At 35.0% G+C, this 18,409-nt stretch overlaps 1 protein-coding gene across 15 annotated transcripts in view; it reads left to right on the forward strand.

Moving 5' to 3' along the window:
- Positions 1–2,809: 2,809 nt before the first annotated feature.
- The window catches only part of MEF2C (myocyte enhancer factor 2C), a 75,046-nt gene continuing 59,446 nt past the window's right edge, over positions 2,810–18,409 (forward strand). For 14 of the 15 annotated variants that reach the window (XM_086480222.1, XM_086480224.1, XM_086480231.1 and 11 more), the window contains exons 1-2: positions 2,810–2,863; positions 15,095–15,298. In XM_086480222.1, coding sequence (XP_086336348.1) covers positions 2,810–2,863; positions 15,095–15,298 — 258 coding nt within the window. The remainder of the gene's footprint in view (positions 2,864–15,094; positions 15,299–18,409) is intronic. The other variant, XM_086480237.1, reaches the window with a different exon arrangement.

The following is an 18,409-nucleotide window of genomic DNA, read 5'->3' on the forward strand; positions in this document are numbered from 1 at the left end:
GCAAATTTGTTTCTTTGCAAATTGTATGTATGTTGGATACGTATGACCTAACACATTCTGTTTTCTCCTTCGGGTTCCCTGAGGTTGTATGATAATATTTAACAACCAAATCATCCTTGCATCCTTTCAACTTTATTTTCCTGCACATCTGTTTTTCCACTTAAAATAAAACTGGTGTAGTTAGTGGCTTACTACAAGTAATGAAGTATAAAATTCTGCTCAAGTGTTCATTAATTATAAGATAATTTTGTATTGATCATAGGGATTTTAAGCGTTCTGACTTTAAACTGCCTATAAAAGCTTTTGTTGTTTGAAGACTGGTCTTAAATGTGGAACCGATGAGTGTGTGGGAGGGACTCAACATATTGCTTTTCCACTAAGATTTTTGTCCTTCCTGGTAGATTTTCTCAGTGTTCAGTGATTTTTCTGAACTCTCTCAGCATCAGCTCCGTGATCTGCAGAGCAGCTCTCACCCTTGCTACCCCATCGCCACTGCTCTAATCTGTCCACCCTGACCTTCCACCTTGCAGTGAATAAGAGCTTAGGCAGGCGTAGTGCTGTAAGCCGATAGTGCCACTGGCCTCAGCTGAATGAAAAGAAAGGAAGTTGTTCCATATGCATTTGCTGTGGATTAGCGTATGGGCTTACTGTTGCAGAGAAAGCCTGTTAGACTCCTTTGGGTCCTGCATGTGCATGGGAAACACCATTCTAACTTGCTCTTTGTATCAGAGGTAGGACTATAGGAAAAACAGGAAAGAAATCCAGTCGGAGGAAATTTAAAACTGCTTCTAAAAATAGATTGGGTTTGTTTGTCAACACTGAATATCAGATAAGAGTGTCTCTTAGCTTTGTTTGGAAAAAAAAGTTTTATAAATACATGTAATCAATTTATTTCAAAGTTTTGGACTTCTATCTTTTGTTGTGAATATGATCAAACACCTTTGTGTCTTTTTAAGCAGTGAGAAGTTGAACTGTTTTTGAAAAAGTAAAAAGCAGCGAAAAAATTTTTCAGCGTTTACATTTTAGAATATTGGCAATATGAGTTGTTCCATATTCCATGTTCTGCATTACAGTAATGATTTAGGCATATATAAATCTGCCTAGCAAATAACATTAAAAGTCATTCATGTACAGAAAGGTAATAAATATTATATTTGAAATTTTATTTCACCCAGCAAATTAGTTATATCGTACTGGCTAGTCAGAAAACTCAGACTGACTGCTTATTTGTTAGCTTATTTTTTTCTTAGAGTGATAATACACTTGAGCAGCTTAAAGTTTAATGTATGCAAAGAAAATCAAGAGAGAATTGAAGATCAGAATAAGTGAGGTCTAGCTTTTCTACCTCAGTAGCTTTGAATCAGAGCCAAATAATGGATTAAATGGCCAGGACATCGGCTTAGTGTTACGTAACATATTGTGAGAATTTGTCAGGTTGGCTGTGAGACTACAAGCTCAAAATAAATAAGGAAACACCAGCCTATGTTTTAAAATTACTGAATTTATATTTCCAAGGCAATATTTTTAATACACTATGTATCTAACATGAAACTTTAAAAAATCATTTTAAATTAAGCTCTTTCAGATTTTTTTTTCTCGTCTGTGTTTAAAAGAACTCTGCACTGTTCTGTTCAAAATACATAAATATAAAAATATGATGAATGAAGGTTAAAAAGGGAAAAAGTTGAATCTTTTACTTTAGACTGAACATCATTTCTGTATTTTCTTCTATTTCTATCATGTCTTTTACGGCTAAAAATAGTTCACCTATGACAAAAATTAATTTTGTGATTTATGACATTTTGTGAAAAATGGAATATGTATGGTGTTCTGTATTTTTATATACTGCATCTAACTGTCCTTAGTTTTACGATAGAACTATTGTGAAATTCAGAGAGCCACTGTCAATGCATTACTAGAACTGTGGAAATATTTTTCAAAACATTCTTAAATTACTGTCTGTCGCTATTATTCTGTGCTCTATAGCTTGTATTTTGGTGCAAGAATATTTATAACGAAATATATACATTTTTGCTAGTTATAAATCATTTGTCAGAATGTTTTAGAATTTACATTGAAATGAAGTGTGGGAAAATGCACTACTGCTTTCTTCAACTATCTTGAGTAATACTTGCACTAATCTGTATTCTTAAAGAATAAAGTTAAAAATTTTGGATTTTAAAGTAGCTGACATCTCTCATATATCAAGTAACACTTTAATAAAGGTCCATCCTATTTGCATAATGAGGGACATTATCACCTCTGCTGTCAAAACACAAGATTTTTTTCCCTTCAGAAATGAATTAGCTGGCCTACTTAGCATACATAGGTACAGAAAGGTTCATTAACTCTCTGATTTAGGTAATTTTTCATATTACAGCAGTGAGTGATATTTAAAACTAGAGACACCTAATTGCATTAAATTTTGGCAAAGTGTATTTCAGTCCTTTCCTTCGTTTCTTGATGTATTGGTGGGTTTGTTCATAAAAGAAGCCTTTGAATTATATTATTTGTCTATGCATTACTTATTTTAGAGATGCAGTAGATTTTCACTATCATTTACTTGTACACTAAATTATGATGAGGATGCTTGGTCAGCTCCATATAATACCTTCCATCTAGTTATCAATTTTGTAATAACATTTTATTTCCTTTCTGTGTTTAGCAGGAACGGATGCAGGGGACTGTGAACTGAGTAGTGCAAGTGCTGAAGAAGGAGGTTTGTTCTGAGGAAGCGGGAAAGAGGAAGAAAAGAGAAGGGAAAAATACATAATTTTAAGGAAGAAGGAGAGAAAAAAAAACGGGGACTATGGGGAGAAAAAAGATTCAGATTACAAGGATTATGGATGAACGTAACAGACAGGTGAGTAGCAAAAATGCCATGTTTGAATGTCATAGTATGTTTCTAAGGTGACTTACTCTCGTAAGTGATTAAAAACTTGATAACTTTGTGTACATATACATATACCTACATATATGTATACATATACACTACATTTGGAAGACTATCAAAGAGAAAGTACTTTTGGAAAGAACCAGAAACTTCACAGACAGTTTTTTCAAGTTTAGTAACAGGCGTAGTTAGGAGCCTATTACTTGAGGCCTTGATTCTACAAAGACTGTTGTGTATGCTCTACTTTGGGCCCCCTCTGCACTCGCTTTGACTTCAGTGTGTAATATACATGGTTAAGCGCATCTGCAAATTGTCACAGGAAACAGGCTTTGAATACTGTATTTTGTGAACTATTATAATATGAGTTTATTTGCAGGACTTGCATTTAAATTCATAGGTCCAAATTATTTATGTTTCTACATGTTTGCAGCACTGTTTTTTTTTTTCTCCTTCATATAAAAATGAAACTACTCCATAAAAAATCACATCTTTTCCTGTCTGAATTTTAAAAAGAATTTGAGTAGCCTAATAAGTTCTAAAACCCACATACAGTAATAGTGGCATGTTGTAGTTAAGAAACAAAGTCTCTATTACTGATGCTATAGCTAAATAGGTCCAGAAGGACTGGATAATTAATTATTACCACTGCTTTAGATAAAAAAGCTGTCACATATTATCAACGCTATCTCTGCTATTTAAAATACAGTCATAAATTGGAGAATGCTTTCCTGTTTTCAGAAAATTAAAATTAAACAATTGGCTTAAAATAAAATCAGTGAAAAGCTGATGCTGTTTACATTTGATGTAAATGAATGGGTGTTTTGTTGAAACTGGAGATTCACAAGTGTGAGAAAATCTCTATAAAATTGTTTAATGTTCTTCATACATGTGACTAAAATTTAGGAGTAATCTTCAGTAGCTGTTTTTTTAAGAACTTGTGGCTGAGTTACTATTAATATAATAGTTCTGTTCATTTGAACTATAAATTTCTTCATATATTCAGGGGTTTTCTTAAGAAGCTGTTGTTAGTCTTCAAGGGTTTTATAAAGCCATAAGAAACTTAGCCTAGGCATAATAACAAATTATAATCTTTAAATATGCTTTTGAAGAATTTTTAAATTTTGTAGTGTCAGTAGTCGTTTGCCTTCTCCATGGCAGAAAATCGTGTATAAAAGCAAAATTACATTTATGATGGATGCATTTTTTGTTTCTCCTAAAGTTTGCCTATTGCTGTGGGCCAAGCCAAAAAGTAATAGTTCTATCAATATAAAACCGTCATTATATGTAATTTAGTTGGTTTATAGCCTGGAATTGAAAGTGAATTTGAAATATTGAACTGAACTTATCATTAAACATTAAGACAGTTGGAACTTTCCCGTACTACTATGGTTTCTTTTCCAAATTAATCTGAATTGTTTTGTAAGTGATACTGTGTAATTTTGATATTAGTAGCATTAGTTCATACAATAGCTTCAGTGTCAACTTGCTTAATCAAACACAGGATTTATGGATAACTTAATGCTCAGTTCTGTCATAGAGATATCTTTCAAGAGGCTAAATTTCCTTTAAAAAATGAAGACAGCTAGTCTTTTGTCATTGAGACTACAGTTTCAAGACTACTAGCACCAGCATTCAGAACTAATAATTATGGATAAAACTAAGACACTAGAATACTAACAACTGTAGTGTTGGTGCAGAAGGTGTTTATCTCACTTTGATAACATTTGATATTATCCATCATGTCAATTAGTCGCTGTGAGGCTGGAGGTATAGATTTACACTACTTTACACTCCACAGTATAATTGGCTTGATTCTGCTTTTCAGTTCTACTAGTGTATTGAAACATAGATTAGAAAGTGTTTCTACTGGGTGTACTCTTTTTGCATTTAGTGCCCTGACATAAAGCTCAGTGAAGCCAATGAAATGATTTCCATTGATTCATTTGGACTGTGGGATCAGTCTTTTTAGTTGTAGCAATATATATGTGATTAAATACAACTGGATTTTCACTAATAGCTGATGGATCTTTTAACTATTTGTATGAGTCGTACTCTTTCACAAGCCTTACTGTCTCTTAAAATATAGTGTATTCCATGACCTATTGCTGCTTCAGTGAAGCTGCATCAGTTTATGTGCCTTCTCATTTATATACTTCCATTAATCTTAAAATAGTAACTGGTTTATATTCCTTTTTTTATATTTGATGACATAAATACATTTGAATGCACAGAAAAGACTAAAAAGTTGCACTGGGAGGAAAAAAAGTTAAAAGCTTTTGATTAATAAAATTAAGATACAAGTTGAAGCATGGTTCCACAAAGCTTATTTGTAGATCCGTTTACTATGACATGGATGGAGACAGTTTTCTTTTTTCTTACTACCTCACCGAAAGATGTTTGCAAGAGCAGCAGCAGCAAACAGTTGACTTGAAATTGCCTTATTGTTGCTTATATTCAAACTCAGTGTGGTTTCACAATGCAAGGCATGTTAGATGCTAATATGATATACATGCATAGTGCATCCTCAGCTGTTTTTAAGCACATAAATTCTCTGCAGGACAGCACACGCAGGGAAAAATAGATGGAACACATTGAACAAGGGGATATAAGAATAGTTTGATTTTTCTGCCCTTTCAAGTGCAAAGGTGAATGTTTGAATAAGAGAGTTTTTTCGAAAGCATTTAAGTTGTTACAAGGCCTGTGGAAGGTGATTTCTGTCCTTGCTTTTCCACCCATTTGTCCAGCATCCTGACTAGCTATTTATGTTAACCATTGAATGGAGTACTTGTTCTGTCAGTATAACAGCTGTTTTCTTCCACGCTACTGTCTGCTCTGGTGGGAGACTCCCCTACTGTTCAAACGGTTTGTATGTGTGGATTGGGAAGGACAAAAACAGTGCTAACCGCCCTTCAGGAATATTTCTTCTGAGCAAGTCTAGTTGGTTGGATTGGTGTACTTTAGTGACCATACTGATAATAAATGTGAGTTGAAACTGTCCGGAGTCAGATGTTTGGATGCAAATCTCATAGGAATCTGCAATACGGGAATATGATCTGCACTTTTCCAAAAACTATTTGAAACTTTGACATTTTGGGATAAGTTAAGGAAAGCTACTGCAACCCAGACATTATAGGCCCAGTCCTTTTACCCTGTACTACGTAACAGCTCTCTCACTGACTTCAGTGAGTGCAGAATTCAGGCTTTTAATTAGGAGGAACGATTAATTTAATGTTGTTTCATGTGGGCTGCCAATTGGCTGAATTTTCCTGGCCCTCATAGTTACCATGAGGTGACAAAGGTGGCAACGATGTTTGAATCTTTTGTGAGTGATCATAAATTCTCTTCAGTTGTGAAAGTTTCAGAAAAGCCAATGTGAAAAATTCCCTTTTGCTTTGCTTTTAGCTACAAGGAGAAGGAGTATGAACAACTGCCAGGGCTAGAGTAAATGTGTATTTATTTGTGTAGTTTAGTTATCCTCATGGTAGTAAATGGAAATGAAAACTCTCAAGAGAATCCTGTTATAAGCAGCCAGTGTGACCAGAGACTTTCTTTTTATTCTTGTGACACTGGATAATACAGTGCTCATAAACGTGGAATGAATCTCTGGTAGTGTTACTCAGGTTCATGAGATCGTGGTAGCTTTGTCAACAGACCATTTCAGTAGAGTGCATACATGGTATTAGTTGCACTACCAACAGAACTAATTGCCAAAAATATTACCACCGACATCATGATGTTGGAACCTCCTGACTGCTACAAATTCTTTGTGCAGAAATTTCCTTCTGAGAAACTGGAGAAGGCTGCTGTGAAGAATTCTGTTGCATTTTGGGGGTTTTTGGGGTTTTTTGATTTTTTTTTTTAAAAAAAGAACATTGGCAAAAATGGGTGAACTTCATTTTCATTTGGTTTCCTAATTGAGAGAAATAATTCAACTAACTCTCTTACAATTAACACATGAAGGAAAAATTGCATTCATCTACCTCAGGAAAGTCCTTGTGTTTTTTGGTTTTGTTTTTCATCAGTTTGAAATACTTTGTTAGTTTTAATGAGGTCTGGTGTAGACTGGGATCATCTGAAACTCTTTGCAAAGTCCAGGCAGGACTGCCCAGGCCTAAAATAAATAAATGTAATGATGTAAATGATATTGTATTACTGTTATACAAGGTCACTTACAAAATATCTCATTAAATCCCTGGTCTGTGAGCTAAATCCAGAGGTACATTGACCCCCGGAACAGGGCATATTGACACAATGACATTCTGGTATCGTGTCTGGAACACCCTCTTGCTTCTAATGTATTGTTTTTTCTAGTTAATATTAAGAAATATCGGGTCCTATATGGCAATCCTCGATTTTTTTATCCCTCTTATCATCTTGCTCATTAGTTCTGCATTTTTTTTCCTGCTTGTGAAGCATGCTGTTTTCAGATTCACAGTTAAAACTGAGTTTGGCTTAGCTAATGATTCTGCATACTGTTTAAAACATCCCTTTCACTTTGTAATGAACTGCTGTGAGCTGAAGTGTTGTTAAATACCATAGGAAGTGTACACTTCAATATTAGGGTGCTTAAATAGTATGACACATTTTTTAAAGTATCATGTCTGTGTAATTCTATGGGGTACGACAGTAACTGACACTTGCTGTTTTAACTTTTTCATACATAGACTTTTTAGCATTCTTTGATTCCAGCCAATCTCTAAAGCTATAAACCAAGACTTACTGCAGTTATCAGCTCAATAGAGAACAAATTAAAGCAGATAAGTAAAGTGAGGTTATGGGGCAGGGGAAGAATATCCTGGAGGGAAATGACCGTTTTCAGGAAGACCTAGATTTGTTCTACTGACTTCGATACCTAATGCTGCTGGTTTCAAAACTAATTTCAGCCTCGTGTATCTATTTTTATCTGTGTTTCAGCTCTATTTAAAAGGAAAGAGTAAGAGACTATCATCGGCTGAATCAGAAACTCCCCTGTAGAAGGAGAGAAGAGCCTTGCATATTAGTGCTAACATGAGCACAAGTTAGATAGAAAACTTTTTTCCAACAATTTCCTGATATATTCAGTCTTCCCTCATGGGGTGTCTTTATCCAAGATCTGAGATTTAATGATTTTTTTTTTTTCCCTCCAGTGAAATGTTTTCATATGAAAGCATAACTGCTTAACTGCAACTAAGCATCATTCTGTTCAATGAACTTTTGTCTTAAACATCACATGCTTTTTATGCTTTACATATCTGAATTCCTTCTCTTGCTTACATTAAAGTGCACACAAAAAGACACGTACTTAGAATACAGCATTACAGTTAGGTCCTGTTATTTTTCGGAGGTGATGTTAGGTTTCTGTAAGCAAAGAATACACCTCAAGTTTTCACAGCTCCTAAATTGTAGTGATCTGCACAACTCTGGCATCACTTTTCACATTATGCCAGACTACCTGAGAAATACAGTTTTAAGAGAGCTGCTGAACTGAACCATGAATTTCTAGAATGTATTATATTTAAGGCTAAGTGTGCTTATATTACAAATGTATGTTCTGAGCATAATTTAGAGTGAATTAGCATAAGGTAAATATTTAGGTCAAATTACTTTTAATTTGAAGTGTGAGCAAGAAGCCTAAGCAGTAGTGAATGAGACATCTGCCAACACAGCAGAGCTGAAAACAAGTGCCGAGTGCCGGCACAGGCACAGCCTTGCTGCCTTGCAAGGAATGGTTTGGAAAGCCCTGGGGGAGAAAGAGCTGGAGGTGGGAAGCAGAACTGAAGCCATTGTGGAGAGGAAGAAGTTACACTCTTCCTGTTATGACAGGAAATGCAGACAAATGTGCTTCCTGACCATTTGCTCAGCAGGGAATGAAATATTCTTTGACCTTTACCTTATGAACATTTTAGCAGCACAGAACTAGTAAACATGTTTTTTACCCTAAACATCTATTTGTACCTGCCAGAACTGGTGATAGCATTCTGAAACAAAAGAAGTCAGCTTTCTTGTATATTGTATTAGCTACTGTGTTTTTGACAGGGATGATGTTTTTTGCCTAAAATACGTACATATATATACATCTGTATAAAATGGACTTAATCTTACCTCCTTGATTCAACAAAAGGAAATGAAATATCAGAGATTAACCATTCTTATGCTTGCATCCCTGTCTGGTTTTAGATCTTAATTTGTAAGTTAAAGTGGGAAGCGTATTGATACTGCCCTAACCTACTAATTTCTGGGTTGCTATATCATCTGTTAATTAACACATCTCCCAATTATCCCTCCTCTTTTTGCTTACAAAGAAAAATTCGTATGAGAGAGGATTTGGGCAGACTGAATAACATCACTATTTTAAGTATTTGATCTGTTATTTATGTACTAATATACAAAAAATGGGGTATAACACGCTAGTACAAACCCCTCTTTTTTTATACAGATTAATCATGAACATTTTATTTGTTATAGCTATAATTTTAGGGCATCCTTCTTAGAACTCGTCTTTATCTGGACTATTCAGCAAGTCATAGCTCAATAGGCTTGAGGCATTCCAGGACAATAGCTCTTTTACCAGCATAAATCACAGCTGTCTCATCCCTGTAAGTTATGCTGGAGGGTTGTAAGAACATGGAAGCAGGCTGCTGAAGGTCCTTCACTGCTGTTTAAAGGGTCTTTCATTTAATATGGCATGCATAGCTACTGCATAAAGGAAGGTTTGTTTACAGCGAATTGTGCATGGGTGCTTCTCCCCAGTCCCTCTGAGGGTTGCTGTAGTGATTGTTGCAGCCAGACCTCTTCGTACGACGAACGGATCTAAACAAAAATTAAATAGGAGGAAGGGCATGAGAGAATATGACAAGAGCTGTTGCCTCTCCAGTAGTTATCTGGGGTTTCAACACAATAGGATTAGGTGCCTGGCAGCGACGTTTTAGTCAAGAGCCCCTTGGTTTACACATGGCCAACTTGACTCTACTGTGTTTGAAGTTAGGTAAATTGCTCATATAGTACCACCTCCTATTTGAAAGACACATCTTATCTACCATGCTTGCTCTAGTCCCTGTGTCAGAAATTTAGACATTCCAGATGAAAGGAAGACAAAGAGAACAATGTTTGTTCTTTGCCAGGCAGTGTCTGTATCAGATACTTCTGTGCATCAGCTGGTCCCTGTTTTTCACTAGTTACTCGTACATGTTTTATGGCAGGAAGTGTATATGGGAAGGATTATATGCAAATTCTCTGTTTCTCTCATTTTGCTATGTCAGCAGCTATATATCTTTATAATCAGGATAGGAAGAAGTAAGGGATCACTGGTATTTTGCCACTGGCCGGACTGAATTTCTTGAAAAATCACAGGACTCCTACGTTGAAAACATAAAATGTTAGCAAATATGCTGTGACTGTTAGTGACGAATGCAGAATGCTGTTATGGCTCAGCCTCTTGAAGTGTGTGAGATTTCAGAAAAACTACTAGAAGGTACTGAATTAAAAAAAGAAAACAAAAACAAAAATTAAAATAATATAAAATAAAATAATCCCAAACTAACTCCCACCAAAAAATACAGAAAGAAACAAAAGCTACCTTGCGACAAAGGTAACTAATGTATCCTGAAGACTGTATTCATTAAATGGGAGTATTTATAGTTGCTGCTGTTCCCCCACTGATGTATTAACATCTTTAAGAAGCATGTAATTGTTGTTACAAATTTAGCTAAATAAAGACTAAGTGGCCAATATCACTATTTACATGCACATACACATAAATTTAGATTTCAGCAAGTGAAAGAATTTATACTTGCAACTGAGCAACATTACCTTCTCGTTTATTTAGTTTAAGTAAGTTTTACCTACTAGCGATTAAACAAGAAAGCCTGTTCCAGGCCAAATTACCCTCTAAATGGAGGATAATTGAATTCAGGCTGTGTACACTTGAATTCAGGCTGTTTACAGTCCCGCTTACAGACATTGCAATGAGTAGTCCGTGAACCACCTCTCAGAAGACCCTTGCAGCTTTATGCATGAAGAGCATGGAGAGCTAGTTGGGAGGTGTTTCCATGGTATTGAAGAAGAGCCAGAGTTGAAGTGAAAAAGCGTCCTTTTAACAATCCTCTTTTGTCAATGCCTCTCCTTTAGCGCACACAGTAGGTTTCACCTTTGGTTAGAATTTAATCTAAAATGCATAAAAATCTCGCCTTGATTTATATCAAGGAATTTGTAAGCTGGCTTCTTCACTCTTTGTTGTTTTTTTTTTCTTCTTTTTTTTTTCTAGTTTTCTCAGTACTTGAAAGCAGCATCTGATTTGCTCACATCCTACAAAGTCATCAGCATTTATACTTCTTCACATACAAAAATGCTGCATGCTTTAGCAAGCTACCTTCTCAGTACCATCATTCCTGTTATGAGGGCAGTTTGGCTCTTAAATTTTTTAAAATAACCTTTAAATAAGTAAAATAACCATAGGGCTAAGACAAATGTAATAGAGTAGTGTGGTTGAAGTTAATATGAAGAGATGGAATTAGCTTATTTTTCGTTGTGTTTCAGAGGTAACTGTGGTACTCTCTGCACATAGCTCTTTTTTCAATACATACAAAACTATGCATAAAAGCACCTCAAAACCGTGTTTAGAAATTGTGTACATGTTTCAAACCTTGTGTTTTATATACACATGCTTACAAAGACTTTAAATACAGTCGAATCCTGGCCTCTTATCTGTTCCACTTCCACCCTCCACTCCACTTTCATTCTCCCCAATTCTCACACTGTCGTTATAAAATATTATACCGCAAAAAGAGAAGGACTTCCTAAATTGCCTCTCATTCTCCTAAAGAAGAGAAAATCTGTGAACTGAAAAGCACCTACAAATTAATAGTGGTTTAAACAGCAGAGATAATTAATCATATCTTGACTAATATTGTCAGAAAAGAACATCTAGTGATTTGATTCTTGCTGCTGAAAAAGTTAAATATTAAAGAGATGTTGAAACTCATACACTTTTTTGGATGTCCTTTTTTTAAATATGTTGATTAGCTGTCTCACTGTACGTGTGTTTTCTTTCAGTCTCACTAGTGTTCTTTATGTCAAATGACAAAGTTACATTATCTGTTGTTGTATGGCACTATCATGACTGAGAACTTTGAACATGCTGTATGATAATAAGACTGTACAACCCCCTGGATTTTTTGGTACTGTAGCTACAGCTACTCAAAAGCTTGTGTTCATGTGGATTGTATGCCTTGTTTGTTCTCAGCACTGTCAGTTCAAGTGCAGTCAGAGCTTCTTAAGTGTAGGTTGGACACTGCCTTCCACCTAGACAAAAGAGACAAAATGTTTTACATAATTTATGCTAAATTTTACCACTGAGCAAAAATTCGGCAATACTAGAATATTGTCTGTTATCTTAGACATTATTTATTAGATACTTTTAATTTGGGTGAATATGGTTAACATAAAAAGTTTTTAACAAATTGAGACCCAAAAAAAGTTAAATCATAAAGAATCTGTCTAATATATTGCTCACAAAAATATTTTAGTATGTGGAAGAGAAGTATGTTCATCTTCCTTACACATATAAAGTATGCAAAAAGATTATTTCTTTTTAAACATCTTGAAGAGTATTCTTAATCTTCTCTGAATTTATTGGCCTTTCACTATACATTTGAAAATACAAGTTCACCCCTACTATAAACTGCTGTAAAAGTGTGGTAAATTTCCTTATATATACGTAATATAAATGTGTAAAGATAAGCCACAATGAATGGCACATTTAAAAAGAAAAATGACATTCCAGATCACCATAGAAACAGTAGTTTCAGATACAATTGTTTTTAATGCATTTATCAGCAGTGACAGAAAGCATTATCTGACAGATTTAGAAAATATTAGAAAGATCAAGGAGTTAAAATCAAATCCAATCCAGAGTAACTAAGATTATATTTTAAAGAAAGAAAAAAAAATCTAGCTGATTTACTGTTCTTTTTTTCACTTTCCACAAAAAGGAACTCTAACCAGTATCATTCTGGTGATAAGTATTATGAAATAAGTATGTGCTATGCAGCAGAGCTGTGTGGTTATTCTAAACGTTCGGGAGCACCTAACAGTAAATACAAATAGTGGCTTTAAAGATATTTCTGTACTGGAGTGTACTTTGATGGTGAGAAGCTGTAACATGCTGAATTCTGAGGTTTCTGTGCAACAGAAACCATGCTGTACAGAGACACTCCACCTACAGCACTGTGGTCAAAAAGTTGATTGAAAGGCATTTTAGACACAGAAAAATACGTTGAGTTAGTATATTTTATTTTCTGTATGTTTAGCTTTTCTTAAAACATGCTTTTATATATATATGTGTGTGTGTGTTTGAACAAATGCATTACAATTTTCTGTAATCAGAGAAAACATTAAAGGAGTATTTGAAAGACTAGGATTTGAAAGACTTTTCAGAATTCAATTGAAGTTTTATTACCTATCTCATTCATTCCAAGTATCAGAAACCATTGAGACAGAAAAATTTAGAAAGACTTTGCTATCAATTATGCGTACTTGAGACCAGTGCTGTGGAAAGTGTGTTTTTAAAATGCCTGAATAATTGTGTATAATGGCAAGCCATCTTTTCTCAGTACACTGACAGAGGCTAAAGAGATTGAAATGACAATAAGAGAAATAACATTCATTGTACATTTGGGAGAATAAATGTTCATAGTATTGGCACAGAGCCTCCTCTTTCTGAGATGGACTAGCAAATAGGGATTAGCAATACTTAAAGGTCACATTTTCCATGGCCTGACGTGCTGGGATTTTAAGGTAGTCTGGGGTTGCCGTTAGCATTAGCTTGCATTAGGGGTGTGACAAGATAAAACAGCAGCCATGTGAACCGTGTACAGATGAATCTTCTTGTCTCAGCATTAAAGTGCAGAGGTGCTACTGCTTATGGGTATTAAGGAATAGTAGCAACAAGTGCAGGATTAGGCAGACCTGTAAACTTGGTTGTGTGCCTGTCCTTGACACATCAAATACCTTGACTACATGTTAACTTTGATTAATAACAGGTTAGAAAAAAAAATTTTAATCTCAAATTCCTGTCACTGAAAATTATTAGAGAAAAAGATAAGTGTTAAAAAAATGGCAGTAATCATATACATTTAGTGAGAATTGCAGCATATATGAAGAAACAGAAGAAGGAGAAAAAATCAACCATACGTTAGCTTTAACAGCTCATGGTTGTTTCTTATTCTGAGTCACATGTCTTACTGGAACTTGTAAGCTAGTACAGAAAAGAAGAGGGGGAAAAAAAGAAGATTTATTTGATGTGCAAGTCTTTCACTGTCAAAACAGTCCCTGTGGAAAATTATGATTTTGCACTGAATAATGATGTTTTTCATGCTGCTGAGGTTTTGCATGATGTCAGGGCACTAGCTGGCCTACTGAAAACTTAAAAACACATCTCTATTTTTTCCTATATAATATGACCCAAAGTCCTTTGTAGTAAAAAATGACAACTTGTATTTCTAAGCATCGAATTTGAAATGAAATAAAGTATGCTACATCTGTGTTCAGAAAAGACCCTGTTTCAAAGGTGGTATTTGTTTCTGGCCAGCTACTGTTTGTTCTTCATTCATGGTTTATAAGTCTCATTTCTCGCATGAGTGTTTTAATTTTTAATGCTAGACTTTTCTTCAAAACTATTGTGAGTATGTTTATGTGAATAATATATCTCTTTTACACAACTTAAAATCTGTATGAAATAATTTCTTCACCAAAAATCTTGCAGGAGTTGGGGGGCATGGAATGAAAGTCAATCACTATCAAAAATAAGAATTGACTGCATGTGTTCAAATTATTTACAGCTGCAAATCCGAGGTGCAGTTTTAAAATATTGATGGGAAAGATGTATGCAGAATAAAGGTGTATGAATTAAAAAGTTACAGGGAAAGATGCAGTATCAACACTTCACAGTGCTACTTAATGAAAGTGTGCCATGCTCTTTACCTGTACCTGGACTTTTGTGCAGTGAGAATTAGTGAGAATTTCCTCAGTTACATAACACACACACATACTTATATTCCATTTTGGAACTATATTTATATTTATGCATTTGTCTTCTGAACGTGTTCAATTCAAAGACTACAGCCATCACATATTATATTTAAAAATAAATAAATAAATAAATAAAAAGGACTACAGAGACCAGCTTGGGGATTTTTGTGGACTTTTTTCTTTCTTTTTTTCCAGGTGACATTTACAAAGAGGAAATTTGGGTTGATGAAGAAGGCTTATGAGCTGAGTGTTCTGTGTGACTGTGAGATTGCTCTGATCATCTTCAACAGCACCAACAAACTGTTCCAGTATGCCAGCACTGATATGGACAAAGTGTTGCTGAAATACACTGAGTACAATGAGCCGCATGAGAGTCGAACGAATTCGGATATTGTTGAGGTAAGATTTTGTGTTCTGTGACTACTCTTTTTTTTTACTTTTCTTTGAGATGGAGGTACTCAAAGCGGGAGGACTGACCATCTTTCTCGAGGGTTGCAGAACATACACTGTAGGTGACACAGCGGCAGGAGAACACAACAGGGGCAACGGAGTATTGATTTGGGGGTTGGAGATGGTGCAGCAGAGACTGGAGGGAATCCATGTCTTCTGTGAGCCATAAGTTTTATCCTGCTGAGTCTCGCATGCTCAGGAGAAACTGTTGCGGTAGGATCTTGGGCTCTGTGTTATCCAGCTTGCTGTGCTGCTCTCTCCTGTTAGTCCTTTCCATGCCTTGACCGCTACCTCCCAGATGAATCTCCCCCTTGTCTCCTAGTCCATCCCAGCGACATGTTCTCCAGAAAACATTGTGTGCCCTGTCTCCTCACCCCAAAAGTTACAATGTCCCCCATCCTGGAAGAACTAAAAAATACATATTGAAAGATGTGGAAGAAAAAGATTTAGAATCACTGCTTTAAGGCATTTGATAAATTCGTTTAGCTTTTTGTTATTTACAGAGGAAGGAGTTTTAATAAAATGCAAGAAAAGTTTGCTTACGAGCTGCACAATAACAAGTGTTTCAACTACCTCACACAGAATGCTGTTACAATAATATAATAATAACAGTACCAAAGCCATGCTATCAGAATGCTAGGGACATCTTGTAATTTTATTTTTTTTTAATTATATAGGGCAAGTTTTATTTGCAACTACTAAAAATGATTAATTAAAATTTAAGATTTTCAATTTTAAGCTTCTAATATTTGCAGAAAAGTCAGTTTACTTTATAATGACATTAGGATTCAAGCCATGCAAACTAAATAAAGCTTTCAACGATTTTGTGGTAATAGAAAAACACTCAGAGTGATATCTAAAAAACTAGTTATGTGATTTATGCAACTCCTGTTTTCAAAGCACCTGTGTGATTAAGCATCTAATGGTATCATTTAAAAAAGTATTGGATGGATGAAGTCCTGTCTTAAAGATCAGTGAAAATTTATTCATAAATGCTACTGAATACCTTGGCCTATACACGTAGATTACAGCAGAACTTTTTAAAAGTGCAGTTTCAGATTTTTAAGTAATCTGGATGTTGTCTAAAAAGAGACTTTTGGTGCTTTTGGAATCTTCACCTGGATCAGTCATGTATTTGAGACTAGCAATGGAAGAAAATAAGTGTGTGAATCACGTTTAAAATGTTTTTGATGGAGAAAAAATAGACATCATTACACTTGTTACAAGATGTCACAGTCACACCACCATAGATTGGCAAAGACTGCAACCCAGGAATATGTATCACTTTTCCGTCTATCCTTATGTCAACGTATAGGATGATACTGTTTTGCTTCCTCCATGATCTCTCAGCAGATTTCTCCCTCATTACGAGAGGATGAGGTTCTGACAGCAGAACAAAAATTTATGTGAGTTAAGACTAAGAGGAAAGTACATAATTTCTTCCTCCTCTCCATCATCTCTTTTCCTCTCTTACTTCAGATCTCTTGTATAGACATGAAGCCTTTCCTGTCACCTAGCTCTGGTAAGCCCATGTCCTGTCCAGCAGAATTAAAATTCTGTCCCCAAAATCATGCTCTGTGCTCTTTCAGTGGCAAAAAGCCAGAATATTCTTAGCAGGAAAAGTTTCCTGTGATATCTTTATTTCTTCCTGCAGGCTTTCTTGTGGGAATAGGTGAGTAAGCCAGTAGTTAGGGATTTATTACTTGCTTCATACTGAATTAATACTTTTGATCATGAGGACTATGGTTTTTCAAGAACCTTGAGTGAAAATGTAAAATTTAAAATAATGTTTATTTTTGTGGTAACTTTGAGATTTTCAGAAAGAGCACTCTCTGCACCGGTAAAGTCCCTTTCCTGCAAAAATAGCAGGCCAGTTTGGATAGGCTGATAGGCAGTTTTGCATGCAGATGTGCAATTTCCTGGCTATACCTAAAATTTGGTGGGCACTCCTTTTCACTGCTCTAAAAGGAGCCAGATAAAAGTAGGTAATTGAAATAAGCATTATTTAAATTGAGTAACCTAACAATAGGCATAAAAGGCCAAATGACATTTATAGTTTTTCCATATGTTCTGTCAGCTCTGAATCCAGTTATTTGATTGTTTTGCTGTTATGGTTTTCAACATTCTGCCTGCCAGTACTGGTTCCACACCAATGCCAGTACTGGTTCAAGATGGAAGAAGTACTTGTGCATTATCATGTCTTTACTTTGTAATTAACATCACAGTTATGACTACAATAGAGGAATTGAAAGTATGCAATCTGAGAAATGGCTTGACTCTTAGTGTAGCTTGGATATATTTTTAGGTACAGAATATAAATCTGCCACACATTTAAATATTTAAATTGATCAGTTAAACTGACTACATTACACATATTTTCCTTGTAAGTAGTCCATTTTTTTTTTTTTTTTGCTTTCAGAGAAACAGATTTCACACTTACAAGTTTTTAATCTTGTTCTACCAGAGCAATCAACAGCAGCTGAGAATCAGGCAGTATTATTAAATCTGATCATTTTCAACTAAATGACTGTTCAATAACTATATTTCAGCAGAAGAAAAGGGCATAGCTGTACTCATATATTTCCTCACAGTATTAAAGAAAGAAAACTTTTTTAGGTAGCCTTACAAAATTATGAAATATCTTTCATAATCAACCATGTAAAGGTCTTTAATTTAGAATCCAATTGCTGTTCACATTCAGCATAATTAACTATTTAGTTCCTTTTTGGTTGTGGTAGAACTGTGTAACCATCATTAGAATGTGGTATAACTTCTTTGAACAATCTCTATTCAAAGAAAATCAAAAGACTATGTCTCTAATATGCAGTTAATTATTTTTGAGTTAAACCACTGATATTCAAATGGAAAAATTATATAATTTTTCATGTAGGTCTGGCTAAAGCTGTTAATTTTATTAAGCAAATGTTTGCAATTTAATTACTGGGATTAATTATATTTAGCATTTCTGATGGAATGAGTCTTCAGGCCAGATTTGTTATTTGAAGTATCAGAAGACACTGTCATACATCTAACAAACATTACACTGTTTTTCAAGGGAAA

Source organism: Leptosomus discolor, chromosome Z, assembly GCF_034619465.1.
Source record: "Leptosomus discolor isolate bLepDis1 chromosome Z, bLepDis1.hap2, whole genome shotgun sequence".
Classification (NCBI taxonomy): domain Eukaryota; kingdom Metazoa; phylum Chordata; class Aves; order Leptosomiformes; family Leptosomidae; genus Leptosomus; species Leptosomus discolor.